Raw genomic sequence first — 14,828 nt, 5'->3', positions numbered from 1 at the left:
ATAGAAAACAAATGAAAACACACGAACAAAATCAAAGAAAAACTAACTCATAGATACAGAGAACAGAATCGTGGTTACTGGAGAGGAAGCTGCTGGGGGAAGATGAAATGGATAAAGCAGATCAACTGTACGGTGATGGATGGAAACTAAATTTTTGGTGGTGAGCATGCTGTAGATACCCACACAGATACTCTACTTCTCTGTGTATATATATACACACACCTATATATACATATATATAGATATATACACATAAATAAATAATAAATATATATACATATATAAAATATTAAATATATACATAAATATACTCTACTTCTGTATATATACAGAGGTAGAAATATGTGGTACACATGAAACTTACAAAATGTTATAAACTAACGTTAATTCAATAAGTAAAAAAATAAAATAAACATACTTTGATCTTGGTCCTTAAAGGTTAATAAATAGATAAATAGACAAAAAGAAAAGTGATGAACCCAGTTTAGCCAACAGTCATATCGCCTGGTCTGGATTCTCTCTCAATATGTCACTTCCTTTCCTTCACTACACTACTCAAGACCCCAATCCTCACATCAATCATACTGAGTTACTGACACTTCACCAAACATATATAACTTGCTCATTTCCTGTCTTGACATCTGCCCTTTTTTCTGCCTGAAAAGCCTTTCTTCTCTTAATCTACTTGAAAAGCTTCAAGAATTAGTTAAAATATCTCTTCCTCTGGGAAGCATTTCTATGACCTGCTCAGAGGTAATTACCTTTTCTTTTGTGTTCGGCGAGCCCCAATCTTAGCATGGTACTCATCAAATTTTCATGGTCACTTCCATTTCTGTGTTTGTCTTCCCAATAGGTCAGACTGCCTCACAGCTCAAACTATGTTCTATCTTTTTTCTTAAATACCAAGCATAGTGTTCAGGTCATGGCAGTTGTTTGATTATGACTCAGTTGAGTTCAGTTCAGTTCAGTTGCTCAGTCATGTCAGACTCTTTGTGACCCCACTGACTGCAGCACGCCAGGCTTCCCTGTCCATCACCAACTCCCAGAGCTTAAACTCATGTACATTGAGTCAGTGATGGTATCCAACCATCTCATCCTCTGTCTTCCCCTTCTCCTCCTGCCTTCAATCTTTCCCAGCATCAGGGTCTTTTCCAATGAGTCAGTTCTTCACGTCAGGTGGCCAAAGTATTGGAGTTTCAGCTCCAGCATCAGTCCTTCCAATGAATATTCAGGACTGATTTCCTTTAGGATGGACTGGTTGAACCTCCTTGCAGTCCAAGGGACTCTCGAGAGTCTTCTCCAACACCACAGTTCAAAAGCATCAAATCTTTGGTGCTCAGCTTTCTTTATAGTCGAACTCTCACATTCAAACATGACTATAGCTTTGACTATATGGACCTTTGTTGGCAAAGTAATGTTTCTTCTTTTTAATATGCTGTCTAGATTGGTCATAACTTTTCTTCCAAAGATTACGACTACTGAGTGACAAATGAATGATAAGTGGGATGAATCAATGAATGAAATATGCTCAGCATTTGCTCTCATGCTGCTGTAGATAGAACATTCATGATACCTGTGGAAATATAATGTGACTCAGAATACTTACTCTTCTAAGGCTTGAAGCATGCTCCCGGGGTCCTCGGAAGATAGAATGTCTATCATTTGGTCATTGAGAGCGAGATCTTCATTCACACCATCAGCTGAGGTGAACTGGGAGTGCTCCAGCTTGTTTTCGTGATGCTGAACCTTCAAGAGAATTTCAGGAACAACAGTTGAGTGGGCCTTCCTGTGAATGTCACATGCTGGAAAAGTCATGAGGGAACATGGGGATCTGTAATCAGAGAATCTAGCTGGCCTCACCACTGGTGAGCAGACAAGACTCAGGCACAACATTGTACTTTCCTGGGCCTCATTTTCTCACCAAAGAAATGGAATCATAATTCCTGTAGCCCTGCACAGACTTGTTGTGTGGATAAAACAAAGCAGGGGATAGAAAGAGCTTTATAACTATAAAGATCTAATACAAATATTTCACCATCATCATCATTGTCCCCCCATCCTCATCATCACCACCAAAACCAAAATCATATATCACCATCACCACCATCATCGCCACCAACACCATCATATTATCACACCATCATCGTCATCGTCATCGTGATGCAGAAGAATATTAACAGATGGCAGATGGACTTCAACATCATGGATCTGGTTGGCTTCTAATCAGAATATAGAGTTGTCAGATGGAAGTGACATCAGAGATAATTAAGCTCAATCCTTCAATTGGATAGATGATGTATCTGTGTTGCTCTCTGACATTAATAATGCCGCAAAAATGTATAATTATACTAACATTTAAGAATTTCTGTCCCTGTGCCTTGTATGAGTTACATCATGAAAATGTCACACAAAATGTATTGATGTCCCCACTTTACATATACAGAAAATGCAGCTCAGAGAGATGAAAATGACATTATTAGAGTTCACACAGTTCATAAAGAGCCTGCATGGTATTTGACCCAAAGTCTACCTAACTCTAAGGGCTGCCTTCTGCTTTATAACACATTTTCTCCTTGGTTACCACCACAAAGAAAAAAAAAAAATTTATAATGTGGAAAGATTTCATATTGTGACGTTGGAAAAAAAAATACTACAAGAGTCTTCTTAATCTTAAATCTTAAATCAAATTCACACTTTGCTTTCCTCCCGTGGTTGTAACAATCAGCCTTTAATCTCCGAGAAATGAATTCTGCTCCTTCATCGAATGAGCAGGGTGAGTCTTGCTCATCTGTGATTGATAACAGCTTTGGGAGAGTAAGTAGAATGTCTCATTAGATGGGCTATTTTTCTTCTCTTCACTTCTGCCTGTCAAGGAGATTGTGGGTTGACCTCACTTTGAAATGACAAGTCTCTCCTCCAGGAAGTAGAGACAAAGTGAACAACGGGACAGGACTACCAGCCTCCAGAGGTGGGGGTGTCCCTGGAAGCCAGGTCTCAGCCTATACTCGGCCCCCTGAAGGCTGTTTGGCTTTACTGGACTCAGTTTCCTCACTACATGGTGAAGGAAAAAGATGACAAATGTTCCTTTCAAGTTGCTGGACCTCTGGGTAACAGTCACCCAGACCCCATGATCCTGCAGAAATGAACCACCCCTCAGGGTGCTCACTCCCAGCAGTGACTTCTCATCCTAGGACAGCAACCTGTTTCCCTGCCTCCGTTTGTCCATCCTCTGATTGGCTGCGGGGTGATAGTGGAGACTCATTCCTTCACATGTTCACTAAGTGCCAAGTGCCAGGCTCCTTACCAGGCAATGGGGATTACAGCAGCCAGCATCAGTCCTCCAACCACGACCCCTGCCCTTGCTCTTCCGTGCCTTTGAGCCCAAGATCTACCAGCCAACACCTACACTTCTTTCCCTGAAGGCTCCTTCTGGCCCTTCAGACTCCATTTCAGGGAAATAGCGCCTTTGTCCTGGCCCCCTCCCCACCCCTGTCCTCAACCAGCAGCATTTCATAACTCAATACCCATTCTCTTTCTCCCTTCAGGCAGGATCACTCTGAGGCTGGTTCTACAATGTCCCGAGTTCCCAGGTGGGATGAAGAAGCGCCTGGTACCCACGGTGGTAGCTTGACTGGATGCCTTCCTTCCCATCTCACTCCCCCATCCCCTACCTTTACTTCCTGGGGTCACTTTCCATATAAACTATTTGCATTTGGATCCTGGTCTCAGGGTGTGCTTCTGTGGGAATGCAGACCAAGACAGGAACACAGAGACTGAGGAGTTCACAGATGGGGATAAACAGTGGGGAGGAGGGTGGTCCAGAAGCCAGGGCAAGAACCCAGAGAGAGGGCCCCTGACTCGGCCAGGAAGTGGCCAAGTGATGACTTCCAAGGAGAGGCAAGGCCAGAGATGAGTCTTACAGGACGTGTCAGAATCCTGCTCATTGAAGAGCAGAGGGAGTATTACAGAAGCATCCTGGTGAGTGTGGAGAGCTCAGCAGTCATTGTCTAGAGTGGGATGTCGGGGTGTGAAGCTGGACCCCAGGGGGCTCTCTTTATAAGCTGCGCTAAGCCGTCTGGGCTTCATCCTGAGGACGAAGGGCAGACCAGGACCTGAATCAGGTGTTGGCATGAATGCACAGTGGGCCACACAGGCAGGCACTCAGTGATTCAGCCAGAATTAGGGGTTCCCAATCCTGGCCATCTGGTTAGAATCATCCAGGGAGCTTTTAAAAACAGCTAATGCTGGGGATGCCTCCCGGGAAAGCAGTCTGAGTCTGTGCAGGAGGGCCTAGCTTTGAGCATGCATCATGGTTCCCCGGGGGTCCTGACATCCATCCAGAGTTGAAGGATAAACTTGAACCTCACATCTACCACCAACCAGCTGCCCTCCAGGAAGAAGATGCGCGTGGATTCCCACCTGATGTCTGGTAAGCGAGCTTCCCTTCACACACTGGTATCGAACCATGAAGAAAAGCACAGCCCAGGTCAGCACCAGGGAGAGGATGAAGGCCACGCAGAACCCTGCTGCGTGGAGGCCGTGGTTTGGCAGAACCTGTGGGATAAGAGAGAGAAACAGATCTGTTCGTGGTCACACTTCACATCTTTCAAGGCAAGTTACAACTGAGTTAGAGAAGAGCAAGAACAGAGTCAGTGAGACCAGCCCGGTGTGGATGGAGCTTTGCCTCCTATTAGCTGGTTGTTTTGGGACCACTGCTGAACCTCTTTGGGCCCAAGCACTTCAAGGAGCTGAGCATGGAGGCTTGCACACGACAGGACCAACCACCACAAGGCTGGTACATCACAGGCACTCAGGAATGTTAAATTCCCCAATCAAATATGTAACAATCCTAAGGCAGCAGGAAGGAACCATGACATGCTTTCAGTCGGGCAGAATTTTGCAGAGGCCAGAGCAAGAATCCATAGTGCCCTCAACTTCCCTCAAGGTTGTCCACTCCCCCGGCCCTGGGACCACTACCCATTAGGGGTGGAACCCACTTTGGACGTCAGAGTCACTCTGGAGGTTGCACGTGGCAGGGGCAGCATCACACAGCAGAAGGCAGCCCAATAATGACCATCCAGGGTGAGCTGCAGAGCTCACGCTAGCTTCATTCAATGTGCCAATTGTACTCTCTCCTGGACGGTTTCCTCCGGGCTCCACTCTGTGACATCCTGGGACTAATGTGGATCCACTGATGGGCCAGGAGTGGCCAGCACCAAGTAACAACTGTGAGAAGCAGTAAGTTCTAGGCTCCCCCCACATTCCACCCTTCCCTCCACCATCTCTTTGGGATCCAGAACATGATGGTTAGAGGGAGGGGTGGAATGGGATCTCTTTGGGATCCAGACAGCAGCAGCTGCCATCTCCCTAAGCACTCAGCATGGGGCAGGCCTGGAGCCAAGGTCGTGCTCTCAGGTCGGGGCTCACATCAGAATCACCTGCATGGTCTGTGTTCCACCCTCAGGGATTCTGCATCACCAGACCTTGGGCAGCAACCGAAAAGAGGCATTTCTAGCAAGTTCCCAGGGGTTGCTGCCATCCTTCTTGACCAGGGGCCACTCTCTGAGAACCCCTGGGCTAAAGGTTTCACAAGAACTAACTCCTTGAATTTTCCCAAAGACACTTTGAGTAAAATGAGGACAGCTCTGGCTTTCAAATCCTACAGACCTGAATTGGAATGCCTCCTCTATCAAAAGAGCTGGAAGGTAACAATATTTGGGGGCCATGGACTTGACCTCTGAGAACCTCAGTTCTCTTATCTGTAACATGGGGATAAAAACATTACTTCTCACAGCAGGGAGAGTAAATCAAATAAAAACCCAGAGGATTTGCATGCAAAGTCCGACTCTTTTATTTAATTGACAAATATGTATTGGGTGTCTACTGGGTACTAGGCTACATGCTAGAAGCTAATAAGAAGGAGATGTTTTCTCCCTTGTGTGATTATGCTCTTCCTGTTGGCACTGGCCAGGGCTGACCCAGACTACACGCTTCTCACAGACAAGGGCCTGGAGCGGCACAGCAGCTGAAGCCTGGGCTCTAGACTCAGACCACTGGGCGTGGGGCCCAGCTCTGCTACCCCGTGGCCATGTGGCATTGGGCAAATCACTTCATCTCTCGCTCTCTCTTTTTGGTGCGGAGCATTTTTAGTCTTTTATTAATTTGTTACAATATTGTTTCTGTTTTATATTTTGCCTTTTGGTTGCAAGGCACGTGGGACCTCAGCTCCCTAACCAGGGATCAAACCCGCACCCCCTGCATTGGAAGGTAACATCTTAGCCACTGAACAGCCAGGGAAGTTCTCACTTCACCTCTCTTTGCCTTTGCTCTTTCCTTGTAAGACAGAGATGAGAGCCCTCCAAAGGTTGTGCTGAGGATTAAACAAGAGACATGAACAAAGTCCAGCGAAGTCATCAGAAGAGGGCCTGACCATGAAACTCGCTCACGAAATGTGATTTTTGCCCTGCCTTCCCCTGTGGGCTGGGTGACCCAAGGCGACTCCACTGGTCCAGAAAGGGAGGTGCTATGTAGTGGCCATTAACCACTCATTTCATCAGAAGGTTATCTCAAAAACAGGCCTGGGAACTTCCTGGTAGTCCAGTGGCTAAGCCTCTGTGCTCCCAATGCAGGAGGCTCGGGTTCAATCTTTGGTCAGGGGAACTAGATTCCATATGCCAGATCTAAGAGTTTGCATGCTGCACCTGAGATCTGGTGCAGCTGAAATAAATAAAAATAAATACTTAAAAAAAAAAAAAAAGAAAGAAAACAGGCCTGGCTTGAGAGAGCCTCCCATTTTGATGATACTTTGATCCTTTGGAGAGTTTTTACCAAAATGTCTATACTCAAAAATGAAGGAAAAAATGTCTGTGTCCTTAACCAGGGGCTTTAAAAAGTCCATCCCTCACCTCTAGGGTTCATGCCTCAGGAAATAATTCGAAGCTATACATAAAAGTTTACACACAGGTTGGTTTTTGCCATACATTGACATGAATCAGCCATGGGTTTACATGTATTCCCCATCCTGAACCACCCTCCCACCTCCCTCCACATCCCATCCTTTAGCCTCCAATTAAAATAAATAAAGTAAAAAAAAAAGTTTACACACAGGTTGGTTGATATGCACAGAAGATTTATTTACATATAAGACTGTTTTTAAGAACATTAAATAAAATAACAAATGTGGATGTATCCTAAATGCTCCACAATGTGGAGAATGGTTAAATATTTTAAGATTCTATGACTTATTCTATCCACATAATGGGCAATCATTCAGCCATTTTGTAAATTTTGAGAAGCAAGGTAACACATGCATGCCAGTGGGAGAAAATGGGTTTTTGACAGAAGGCAAGGGTTTAAAAAGAAACGTGAATAACCTATGTGACCTTCTTCACCCTCTTCTAACTCTGCTTCCCAGAGGTTCAATTCAGTTCAGTTCAGTTCAGTCACTCAGTCGTGTCTGACTCTTTGCGACCCCACAAATCGCAGCACGCCAGGCCTCCCTGTCCATCACCAACTCCCGGAGATCACCCAGACTCACATCCATCGAGTCAGTGATGCCATCCAGCCATCTCATCCTCTGTCGTCCCCTTCTCCTCCTGCCCCCAGTCCCTCCCAGCATCAGAGTCTTTTCCAATGAGTCAACTCTTCGCATGAGGTGACCAAAATACTGGAGTTTCAGCTTTAGCATCATTCTTTCCAAAGAAATCCCAGGGCTGATCTCCTTCAGAATGGACTGCTTGAATCTCCTTGCAATCCAAGGGACTCTCAAGAGTCTTCTCCAACACCACAGTTCAAAAGCATCAATTCTTTGGCGCTCAGCCTTCTTCACAGTCCAACTCTCACATCCATACATGACCACAGGAAAAACCATAGCCTTGACTAGACGGACCTCTGTTGGCAAAGTAATGTCTCTGCTTTTGAATATGCTATCTAGTTTGGTCATAACTTTCCTTCCAAGGAGTAAGCGTCTTTTAATTTCATGGCTGCAGTCACCATCTGCAGTGATTTTGGAGCCCAAAAAAATAAAGTCTGACACTGTTTCCACTGTTTCCCCATCTATTTCCCATGAAGTGATGGGACTGGATGCCATGATCTTCGTTTTCTGAATGTGGAGCTTTAAGCCAACTTTTTCACTCTCCACTTTCACTTTCATCAAGAGGCTTTTGAGTTCCTCTTCACTTTCTGTCATAAGGGTGGTGTCATCTGCATATCTGAGGTGATTGATATTTCTCCTGGCAATCTTGATTCCAGCTTGTGTTTCTTCCAGTCCAGCGTTTCTCATGATGTACTCTGCATAGAAGTTAAATAAACAGGGTGACAATATACAGCCTTGATGTACTCCTTTTCCTATTTGGAACCAGTCTGTTGTTCCATGTCCAGTTCTAACTGTTGCTTCCTGACCTGCATACAAATTTCTCAAGAGGCAGCTCAGGTGGTCTGGTATTCCCATGTCTTTCAGAATTTTCCACAGTTTGTTGTGATCCACACAGTCAAAGGCTTCCAGAGGTTAGATAGTTAAATAGATATTGGTTTTAATTTCTATAGTTTAGTGAACCAGAATGGTTAGTTAACTTAAATATGCTAAAAATTACACATGCATCTTTATTTCTCTATTTATCAACATTACACATTGTTTATGCATTCCTGCTATGACAGATGTGGATTTAGGTCATGAATTTTTAACCTAAAAATCTGAAGGATTTGTTACCTCCCAAAGGCTTTATATCCCTCCTTACACTTCCTCCCAATTTTAATAGTTATATTCAGTTAGCTATCTTTGCCTAACTTTGAAAAGTTGAAACTCAATTTTTATGGCATTAAATTTAGAGAATATTTCTTGTCTTCTTACTAAGAAACATGGTGAAACTAAGGCCCGATATTTTCCTCCTCCATCTCTTTTCACTACTTCTGCCCTCCAGAATTTATTATTTATTTTATACATGCCTATATGTATGTATATTCTGCAATCACATTTAAGTCTTTGTGGTGGTTTATAAGTTAATTCTAAAAATAAAAGAAATTAAAGACTATCATGATTATGATTAGACATATATATTCACTGCATATGAATGGATATGCATATTCACTCAAATTAACTGAATGTAATCCTGTGTAACTAAATGTACACCCCTGTGTGCGTGTGTATGCTAAGTCAATTCAGGTCTGACTCTTTGCAACGCTACCGACTGTAGCCCGCCAGGCTCCTCTGTCCATGGAATTCTCCAGGCAAGAATACTGGAGTGGGTTGCCATGCCCTTCTCCAGGGGATCTTTCCGACCCAAGGATCAAAACCAGGTCTTCTGCAGTGCAGGCAGAATCTTTACTGTCTGAGCCACCAGGGAAGCCCAATACATGCCCCTAAAAGTGACATATTTTTAATGCAGTGCCCTTTCTTACCCTATCAATTTTCAAAATCATGACATATTTTTAAGATTACTTCAATTTGGGCCAACACATCCCTGTGTAACTTTTTGTTTTTCCTGGGGTTTCTCATTGCTTTTCTTTTTTCTTCCTGGTGTAACATCCATTTCCTTAATGATATTAGTTGTTGCAGAGAGTCATTTTGTTGTTGTTGTTGTTCCTTAAAGTCGTCACTCCAGGAGCTCTCTGACATCCAGATCTACCGAGGACTGGCTACTTTCTAGGCTTGCTGCACTGCTATAACTGCAGGTGTCTCTTTACTGCTTTCTGTATTGCACGCATGCTCAGTCATGAAGTAACATCCAACTCTTTGTGACCCCACAGACTGTGCCCTGCCAGACTCCCCTGTTCATGGGATTTCCCAAACAAGAACACTGGAGTGGGTAGTCATTTCCTTCTTCAGGGGATCTTCCCAACCCAGGGATAGAACCTGTATCTCTTGCATTGGCGGGCGGGTTCTTCACCACTGAGCCACCAGGGAAGTTCCTCCTATAACATTGTTATATTACTGATTAAAGAAAAACTATGTTTTGGAATCCATTCCTTACATTTTCTTATGTTTTGTTTTGTTTTTTTTAGTTTGATAGAGCATTTTCCATATTTGTGTGGGCTGAAGTAAATTTGTGTAGAACATGCTTTTATTTCTCATGTAACTCTGCACTCATGTGATTGTTATCTTGGCTGAGTCCAAGGTCCAAAACCTTTTTCCCTCAGAATACTGATGCTGCCACTCCACTGTCTTTTAGTGTGCCTGATGACCTCTTAAAAGGATCTTGCTTTCTAGGAGTTTTAAGTTCTGAATGCTCAACCACTTACAAGAAGATTATGAACTATTTTTTAAATGCAGCAATACACACATTATATAATATTTACCATTTTAGTCATTTTAGAGTGTACATTTCAGTAATGTTAAGTACAACCACACATCACCACCATCTCCAGAACTTTTGCATTTTGCAAAACTGAAACATCTCCTCTGCCCAGTCCTGCTCCCCACTCCTCCCCTCCACAGGTGATCTGATTATGATGGGGGAGCCCCATGACCACCTCCTAGGTTCAGTGATTCACAAAGACTCACAGGACTCAGTATATAGTCATCCTCACACTATGATTACAGTGAAAGGATACAAAGAAAAATCAGCAATAGGAAAAGGCACGTGGGGCAAAGTCCAGTGGAAACCAGGACCAAGTTTCCAGCCTCTTCTCCCAGCAGTCACACAGAATAGACTTAATTCCTCCAGCAGTCAGTGTGATGACCCATGTGAAATGCTGTCCACTAGGGAAACTCATTTGAGACTTGGTACCCCTGGAGAAGTGGAGGGGGTGGAGCCCTAGGGATACTAGAGGACAGGAAGGCCTGGTGTGCTGCAGTCCAAGGGGTCGAAAAGAGTTGAACACGACTTAGTGACTGAACAACAACAACAAGCCCTGGAGTAGGAAATGGCAACACACTCCAGTATTCTTGCCTGGAAAATTCCATGGACAGAGGAGCCTGGTGGGCCACAGTCCATGGGGTCGCAGAGTCAGACATGACTGAGTAACTGAGCACACAGGCACTCATGCAACTAGGGTTTTTACTCAGGCCTAGAGCCAGACATCCTGGAATGTGAAGTCAAGTGGGCCTTAGAAAGCATCACTACGAACAAAGCTAGTGGAGGTGATGGAATTCCAGTTGAGCTATTTTAAATCCTAAAAGATGATGCTGTGAAAGTGCTGCACTCAATATGCCAGAAAATTTGGAAAACTCAGCAGTGGCCACAGGACTGGAAAAGGGCAGTTTTCATTCCAATCCCAAAGAAAGGCAATGCCAAAGAATGCTCAAACTACCGCACAATTGCACTCATCTCACACGCTAGTAAAGTAATGCTCAAAATTCTCCAAGCCAGGCTTCAGCAATATGTGAACCATGAACTTTCTGATGTTCAAGCTGGTTTTAGAAAAGGCAGAGGAACCAGAGATCAAATTGCCAAAATCTGCTGGATCATGGAAAAAGCAAGAGAGTTCCAGAAAAACATTTATTTCTGCTTTATTGACTATGCCAAAGCCTTTGACTGTATGGTCACAATAAACTGTGGAAAATTCTGAAAGACATGGGAATACCAGACCACCTGAGCTGCCTCTTGAGAAATTTGTATGCAGGTCAGGAAGCAACAGTTAGAACTGGACATGGAACAACAGACTGGTTCCAAATAGGAAAAGGAGTACATCAAGGCTGTATATTGTCACCCTGTTTATTTAACTTCTATGCAGAGTACATCATGAGAAACGCTGGACTGGAAAAAACACAAGCTGGAATCAAGACTGCCAGGAGAAATATCAATCACCTCAGATATGCAGATGACACCACCCTTATGGCGGAAAGTGAAGAGGAACTAAAAAGCCTCTTGATGAAAGTGAAAGTGGAGAGTAAAAAAGTTGGCTTAAAGTTCCACATTCAGAAAATGAAGATCATGGCATCCGGTCCCATCACTTCATGGGAAATAGATGGGGAAACAGTGGAAACAGTGTCAGACTTTATTTTTCGGGGCTCCAAAATCACTGCAGATGGTGACTGCAGCCATGAAATTAAAAGACGCTTACTCCTTGGAAGGAAAGTTATGACCAAACTAGATAGCATATTCAAAAGCAGAGACATTACTTTGCCAACAAAGGTTCGTCTAGTCAAGGCAATGGTTTTTCCTGTGGTCATGTATGGATGTGAGAGTTGGACTGTGAAGAAGGCTGAGCACTGAAGAATTGATGCTTTTGAACTGTGGTGTTGGAGAAGACTCTTGACAGTCCCTTGGACTGCAAGGAGATCCAACTAGTCCATTCTGAAGGAGATCAGCCCTGGGATTTCTTTGGAAGTAATGATGCTAAAGCTGAAACTCCAGTACTTTGGCCACCTCATGCGAAGAGTTGACTCACTGGAAAAGACTCTGATGCTGGGAGGGATTGGGGGCAGGAGGAGAAGGGGACGACAGAGGATGAGATGGCTGGATGGCATCACTGACTCGATGGACATGGGTCTGGGTGAACTCCGGGAGTTGGTGATGGACAGGGAGGCCTGGCGTGCTGCGATTCATGGGGTCGCAAAGAGTCGGACACGACTGAGCAACTGATCTGAACTGAACTGAACTGAGTCACTTAGGCATCCTCTGCCTGCTACCGTGTGTGTGTGCTAAGTCACTTCAGTCATGTCTGATTCTTTGCGACCCTACAAACTGTAGCCTGCTATGCCCTTCTCCAGGGGCTCTTCCTGACCCAGGGATCAAACCCATGGCTCTTATGTCTCCAGCACTGGGAGGTGGGTTCTTTACCACTAGTGCCACCTGGGAAGCATGCACCAAAATTCCAGGCTCCCAGAAGAAAACAAAACATTTTCAACATAAAATATATTGTTTATTAGAACGCTTTAGGCAACGTGAGCCACTCTTAGTTCGGTAAATGGTGAGGATCGTCCTGAAATCCAAGTTCCCAAATGCCAGCCAAGGACTCACCTTGTAAACTGGCCTTTCTAAGGACAGCCATCTCAGGTCAGCTATGTTAACTCTTCTGCACACTGGCCACTATGTTATACTCAAACCCTACCTCAGCACCTGCTCCCAAAGAAGCCAACCTGTGACAGCAGGTTTAATTCAAAAGGGCTGCAGACCTCAGTGCTCAGTGTTACAATAGCCAAGACATGGAAGCAACCTGAATGTCCATTGACAGATGAATGGATGAAGAAGATATATGCAATGGAATATTATTCAGCCATTAATAAAGAATGAAATAATGCCATTTGCAGCAACATGGGTGGATCTAGAGATTATTATACTAAGTGAAGTCAAATCAGACAGAGAAAGACAAGTATCACATGATATAGCTTTCAAGTGGAATCATTTTTAAAAATTATACAAATAAATTTATTTATGAAACAGAAATAGACCCAAAGACATAGAAAACAAACTTATGGTTACCAAAGAGGTAAGGGGGGTAGAGATAAATAGCTTGGGACTAACATATACATTCTAATCTATATAAAACAGATAACCAGTAAGGACCTACTGTACATATAGCACAGAAAACTATACTCAATATTTTGTAATAAACTATAAGAGAAAGAAATCTGAAAAAAATATATATATGCAAAACTGAATCACTTTGCTATACACCTGAAATTAAAACAACACTGTAAATCAATACACTTCAATTAAAACAATGGTTGCAGATTATGGGAACATTTAACACATTATTTAGGAGCTGGGAGACAACTAACCCATTTCTCATTCCTGGGATCCCAATGCAGGCTGTATGTAGTTAAGGTTAAATTTATCTGACAGATGAACAAGGCCAACTTGACCTTCTAGACAATCAAAGCCAAGTTATGTCAGAACCAGGAGCTTTGGTCCTGACGGTTACTGAAACCTGAATACAAGCGTGTTGCCACATACGACTCACCTATGATGAATCAGCCTCTGTCCACAGAGGCTGTTATCAGAGATGGTCAGAAAACCAATTCTGTTTTCAGATGCAAACACCCTGATTCTAAATCTTACATTTTGATTAGCACCAAATTGAAATGCAAGCTCTCCATTCGTGCTGGCAACAGCCCTCTGAGCCCTGATTTGTGTACCTACCAGATAAGAAAAAACAAATCAATACATATGAAAAGCAGTTCACAGAGCCTATATTAAAATACGGATGGAAAAGAGACAAAACGTCTGTCTAAAGAGAACAAAAGGCTGTAGATCAGTGATATGTTTTCAAGGTTTTTTCTTTCACAGAAGGCAATTTTTTTTTTTTTTTCAGCTGTAGGGAGAAGAATGGAGAGGTGAAGGACATTAATGACATTCGATCACCTACAATATGCCATTCCCTGGCTTAGGTGCCTATAGGGGGTTGAATTGTGCCATCTATAAAGATATACTAAAGTCTTATCCCCAGTACCTCTGCATGGGACCTTATTTTGAAATAAGGTCTTTGTAGACATGATCAAGTTAAGATGAGGTTATATGGGATTGTGTCTGGTCGCTCAGTCGTGTCTGACTCTTTGCAGCCCCACAGACTATAGCCTGTCAGATTCCTCTTCCCATGGAATTTTCCAGGCAAGAATATTGGAATTGGTTGCCATTTTCTACTCCAGGGGATCTTCCTGACCCAGGGATTGAACCCACATCTCTTATGTCTCCTGCACTGGCAGATGGATTCTTGACCACTAGCACCACCTAGGAAGCCCAATCCATACTGGATTAGAGTGGATCCTGAACCCAGTGATGGTATCATTATAAGGAGATGGAGACTTGGAGACAGACACATACGGGGAAAAGACCATGTGGTCATGGAGGCAGAGATGGGAGTGATGCAGCTACAGCTGAGGAAGGATTTCCAAGAGCCACCTGAAGCTAGACAGAAGCAAGGAAGGACTCTTCCCTAGAGCCTTCAAA

At 43.7% G+C, this 14,828-nt stretch overlaps 1 protein-coding gene across 1 annotated transcript in view; it reads right to left on the bottom strand.

The window, feature by feature from the left end:
- Positions 1-14,828, bottom strand: part of EVC2 (EvC ciliary complex subunit 2) — a 161,912-nt gene that overhangs the window by 103,836 nt on the left and 43,248 nt on the right. Inside the window, exons 8-9 of the mRNA XM_070372684.1 lie at positions 4,420-4,554; positions 1,607-1,746 (exon numbers count right to left, since the gene is read on the bottom strand). Coding sequence (XP_070228785.1) covers positions 1,607-1,746; positions 4,420-4,554 — 275 coding nt within the window. The remainder of the gene's footprint in view (positions 1-1,606; positions 1,747-4,419; positions 4,555-14,828) is intronic.

The sequence above is a fragment of the Bos mutus genome, chromosome 6 (assembly GCF_027580195.1).
Source record: "Bos mutus isolate GX-2022 chromosome 6, NWIPB_WYAK_1.1, whole genome shotgun sequence".
In the NCBI taxonomy this organism is placed as follows: domain Eukaryota; kingdom Metazoa; phylum Chordata; class Mammalia; order Artiodactyla; family Bovidae; genus Bos; species Bos mutus.
The sequence above is the reverse complement of the archived record's forward strand: the minus strand, read 5'-3'. Positions and strand labels throughout refer to the sequence as shown.